The 5,231-nt window shown below is 39.4% G+C and overlaps 1 protein-coding gene across 1 annotated transcript; it reads left to right on the top strand.

Moving 5' to 3' along the window:
• The first annotated feature begins 1,575 nt into the window (after positions 1 to 1,575).
• On the top strand, positions 1,576 to 2,520 carry LOC134377337 (olfactory receptor 10W1). Its single transcript, XM_063095991.1, has one exon. The coding sequence runs from the start codon at positions 1,576 to 1,578 to the stop codon at positions 2,518 to 2,520; it is 945 nt and encodes a 314-aa protein (XP_062952061.1).
• The last annotated feature ends 2,711 nt before the right edge of the window (positions 2,521 to 5,231 follow it).

The following is a 5,231-nucleotide window of genomic DNA, read 5'->3' as shown; positions in this document are numbered from 1 at the left end:
TGAAAAACATTATGCTTGGGGATATGGGAAAATAAAAATATAAGTAAGGCAGGATGGTGGCCCTTGAACTTACAAATAATAATGATGGTTATCTTTTAGGTTGCTATTACTACAGACTAGTCACTGTGGTAGATACATTCTACTATTATCTCATTTAAACTTGCAACAACCCTTTGAACTAAGTATAGTTATTATCCCCATTTTTCAAATAAAGACACGAGACTCAAAGAAATTATACATTACCTAGCATTTAGGAGCCAGCATATGGAATTATTCAAACCACATTTAATTTCACAGCTGATTTCACATTGATGCACTGCCCTTCTGCCACATGGTATAGGAAAATATGCAATAAGCTAAGTGACATTAGAAATCAAAGTATTATTGAAGTTCATATAAGGGGAAAGAATGAATGAAATAGACACTGCTTATTAGCTACTGGAAAAATGACAGAGTCATTCACACTCTTGATATTTGTGACAGCCTATTTGTGACAGCCTCTAGTCACATTTGTCTCCATGCTTTTAACACTGAGATGGGTCTATGTGAATGATTTTTACCAGAAGTAGTGTTTCTGGGTAGAAATTTTTTCTCAAAGCTCAAATTGAATAAGAGGAAATATTTAAAAGTTGGCAAGTGAAACAAGGTCACACGTTATCTCTTTTCTACGTCCTTGAATATGAGTTGATCTGGGAAAAAAAGGAATGGATACCCTTCTCAAGATACGTCTGTTCGTAAAAAGGATTTTCATAGACATTAGATGGCTCCTCCCAGATTTCATGTCTGATCCTTAGAAGGGAAGATAAATATAGAAATGGGAACTTGCTTGATCTTCCGTATTTATCCCACAAACTCACAGAAAGGTTCTTAGATTTTCAGCAGCTTTTGATCACGGTTTCCCATCCCTTCACAAGCCAGGAGGAACCCTATGCTAAAACACCCTGTTCCCTTCAAGTCCTATACTTCTCTTGATTGGATAAGGCTAGGGAAATCAAGAGTAGAGAGGGTTTTGTTTTCTGAGGCTTATCTCTAACAATATCAGGCTTATGTTAGCCCTTTTTTTTTTTTTTCTTCATTTTTCATCATGTCCCAAACCTTTAAGAGTTACATCCGTGTATCACTGACTCAACACCTCAGGAGACATTGATTGTAAATAAACATATGAATGAATGAATGAATGAATGAATGGCTTCCCTTCCTCACCTTAATGACTATTAGCCCAAAGAATTTCTTGACACCTTCTTGTGGATTCACCGAGAAGTTTAATTTTCACTTCAGTCCTTCTATGAGCAGTTCCTGAATTTCACCCACTTCCTTACTACTATTCCTCAATAGCTCTTAGATAATTTGGCCCAACACTTAACAGAAATTTATCTGTGGATACTTATGTAGAAAGACTCAGTAAAAGTGGAGGAAAAAAAGAACTTGTAGAAACTGGTAAAAACTGACCCTTCTTGTTTTTATCTCCAACCCTGCTTAGATTAAATTCATGGCTCAAAGTGTGAACTAATATATTGTCAGTCTAATTCTTTCTTCTGTTCTTGTAACTCTTAACAGAGAAGAGCTGTTAGCCCAATGACCTGGAAAAATAGCTCAGTGTTGATGGAGTTTGTGTTCCTGGCTTATCCCTCCTGCCCAGAGCTACGTATCCTGTCCTTCCTTGGGGTCAGCCTGGTTTATGCATTTATCACCACTGGGAACATCCTCATTGTGTTGTCCATCCAGACAGAAGCCCGTTTGCACAGGCCCATGTACTATTTCCTGGGCAGCCTCTCAGGGGTAGAAATATGCTACACTGCTGTGGTGGTGCCCCACATCCTGGCCAACACCCTACAGTCAGAGAAGACCACTACCCTCCTGGGCTGTGCCACTCAGATGGTTTTCTTCATTGGACTTGGCAGTGCTGATTGCTTCCTCTTGGCGGTCATGGCCTATGACCGATATGTTGCCATTTGCCACCCCTTACGGTACCCTCTCGTCATGACTCTGACTCTTTGTGTCCGCTTGGTTGTGGCCTCTGTGGTCATCGGCTTGTTCCTATCCCTACAGCTGGTGGTCTTCATCTTCTCTCTGCCATTTTGCCGGGCTCGGGGTATCGAGCACTTCTTTTGTGATGTGCCACCAGTCATGCATCTTGTTTGTGCCAACAGCCACATCCACGAGCAGTCAGTGATGCTGGCAGCCACGCTAGCCATTGCTGTCCCTTTCTTCCTCATTGCCACCTCCTATGCCTTTATTGTGGCTGCTATGCTCAAGATCCACTCAGCAGCTGGCCGCCACCGGGCCTTCTCCACCTGTTCCTCCCACCTCACTGTGGTGCTGCTGCAGTATGGCTGTTGTGCCTTCATGTACCTGCGCCCCAACTCCAGCTACTACCCCAAGCAAGATCAGTTCATCTCACTGGTGTACACAATGGGAACCCCACTGCTCAACCCACTCATCTACACCCTGAGGAACAGTGAGATGAAAGGGGCCATAGGGAGGGTTCTTACCAGGCATTACCATTCCCAGAAAAGCTAGAATACTGGAGGGTACAGCCTATCAGGCAAAGGTTTGATTCCAGCACATGCAAATCTCTATGCAACTGGGATTTCTCCAGTTAATATCAGTTGATATTAAAATGGATTTTTAAAAGAGGAATTTTTTATTTTAACATTTATTTGTGTATATTTGTGGGGTACAGTGTATTGTTTTGATAAATACATATACCATACATTGATTCGCTTAAGGTAGATAGCATAGCTTTGTACCTGTTAATCCATAGGTTCCCCTCCCCGCTGCCTGGCCTCTGGTAACAATTATTCTACTCTCTACTTCTGTGAGAACCACTTTTTCTTTAGAATCCACATATGAGTGAAATCATGTGGTATTTATCTTTCTCTGTCTGGCTTACTTCACTTAACATGGTGGTTTCCAGTTACATACATGTTGCTGCTAATGATAGGATATCATTTCTTTTTATAGCTAAGTAGTATTCCATTGTATATATATAGCACAGTGGTTTTTTTTTCTTTATCCATTCATCCATTGATGGGCACTTATCCATTCATCCATTGATGGTTGATTCCATCTCTTGGATATTGTGAATAGTGTTGAAATGAATATGGAAGTGCAGGTGTCTCTTCAAAATACTGATTTCATTTCCTTTGGGTATATAGTCAGTAGCGGGATTGCTGGGTCCTAAGGTAGTTCAATTATTAGATATCTGAGGAAACTCTATACTGTTTTCCACAGTGGCTGTGCCAATTTATAATCCCACCAACAATGCATAAGGGTTTCCTTTTCTCCACATCCTCACCAGCATTTATTGTTTTCTGTCCTTTTGATAATAGCCATTCTAACTAGAGTGAGATGATATCTTATTGTGGTTTTAATTTGCATTTCCCTGATGATTAGTGATGTTGAGCATTTTTTTCATGTGCTTGTTGACCATTTGCATGTCTTCTTTTGAGAAATGCCTATTCATGGTTTTTGCCCATTTTTTAATTGGGTTATTTGAAAAAGTGGCATAAATGATATGTATACTATTTATGTATATGTGCCAACAACCTTTAAAATGTTTCTACCATTTGAGTCAACAATTTTTTTCCGAGGAAAGAAATATATAAGTGAATGAACCTAAAGTAATATAAACTGGCAAGTATAAGACTGTATTCCACTATCAACTGGAAAGAGATAACTCATTCAGTAGGTTTTAACTGAAAAAAAAAAAAGTAATAAAGAATTATCTGCAGTGGTTGTGAGTGAGGGAACCAACAAGACATAGCAATGCACTTACGTATTAGTAATATTGGGAAGCCATTATCACCCCTAGACCTAGAAGGCAAAAAGTAGGGTACACACATGTTCTTACTTATTTGTGGGAGCTAAAAATAAATAAATAAATACACAAACAAGTGGGGATGGGGAAGAAGACACAACAATCACGAGTCCTTGAACTTGTTAAGACAAGTGAACAGATATGATGTTGCTGGGTGGGAGGAGGAGAGGGAGGGAGGAGGGAGGAATCGGTAAAGAGACACAAATATCAACTAAATTGTATACTGATAAAATAAAAAATAAATAAATAAAAGTACACAATAGTCGGGTACAGTATTATCAGATATAGTGACAGCTATATCTACAGGGAGAAACCACTTGGTAGGAACTGCGGCTTTAGAAAAATAAATCAACTATTGACAGAACTTGGCCACGCAAGAAGGTAAATACCCCTACCTCTCTCTGCTCAAAGCCTTTCATCTCTTGCCTTGTCTTTAATTGGCCAAACCCAACTGGCAGCAAGAAGGCAGGGAGACTGGCTGATTCAGTCCACAGATGTCCGCTTCTTGGGACACAGGGCAGGGAAGAGAAGGACCTTGAGTGTTAGGTGCAAACAGGGAATAATCAGACAAAGGTTGTTTATTATACTATTACCTATAAAAGCGAAAAATAAGCTAACAATTCAATTTCTCTAAAATAAAGTATTGGTTAAATAATTACAGTTTAAAGAAATAGTATGCAGTCTTAAATTTATGTTTTCAAATACCAATTGTTAGGTTGGCGAGATAAAGAGATCAAAGGACTCCAAGCCAAATGCTTACCACATTAGGGAGTTTATTTCCAGCAAACCTGGAGGGGAGACTGAAAGATCAGTTCCTGCCTCCATACAGACTAATAAAGATTTTATAGGGTTTGAATATGGGGAAGGGGTTTTGTAGCTGAGCATTCAGCACTTTGCAGCAGCTCTGCAGTTTTCCTGTTTTGCTCAAGATTCTGTTTTGCACAAAATACAGTTTTTCTCGGAAAGCATTTTACTTAGAAAGGGAGGGGACGGGGGGCAGGGTGAGGAAGGGGTTAACATTGCTGTGCTTATGCTGAACTGACCATGAGGCCTAATACCAGTTATTAGCAATAGCTAACAGCAATAAAGTTTTACTTTGCCCCTTTGGGACTGCATTTTTAAAAAAGGTTTTACTATGTCCCATAAATATATATAAATATATATAACACATTGCAACATATATACATATATGTTCCATTAATTTTCAAAACTCCTATGAAGTAGGACTATCATCCCCATTTTTTTATACAAATGGATGAACTTCTCAGAGAATAGATCCAGAGAGTGCAGCCAATATCTGCAGATAACTATGGATCGGAAAACCAGTCCCAGAGAGCATAACTGGGCTTCAATAAAGGAGCATTCTCTGCTGCCAGAGTAGAGGATGCTGGCAATTGAATTCAAAATTGCT

Source organism: Cynocephalus volans, chromosome 4 (genome assembly GCF_027409185.1).
Source record: "Cynocephalus volans isolate mCynVol1 chromosome 4, mCynVol1.pri, whole genome shotgun sequence".
Classification (NCBI taxonomy): domain Eukaryota; kingdom Metazoa; phylum Chordata; class Mammalia; order Dermoptera; family Cynocephalidae; genus Cynocephalus; species Cynocephalus volans.
This window is presented reverse-complemented; position numbering and strand designations above follow the sequence as displayed.

Coding starts and splice junctions, on each gene's coding strand:
- LOC134377337 (XM_063095991.1), top strand. CDS start 1,576: ATGACCTGGAAAAATAGCTCAGTGTTGATGGAGTTTGTGTTCCTGGCT.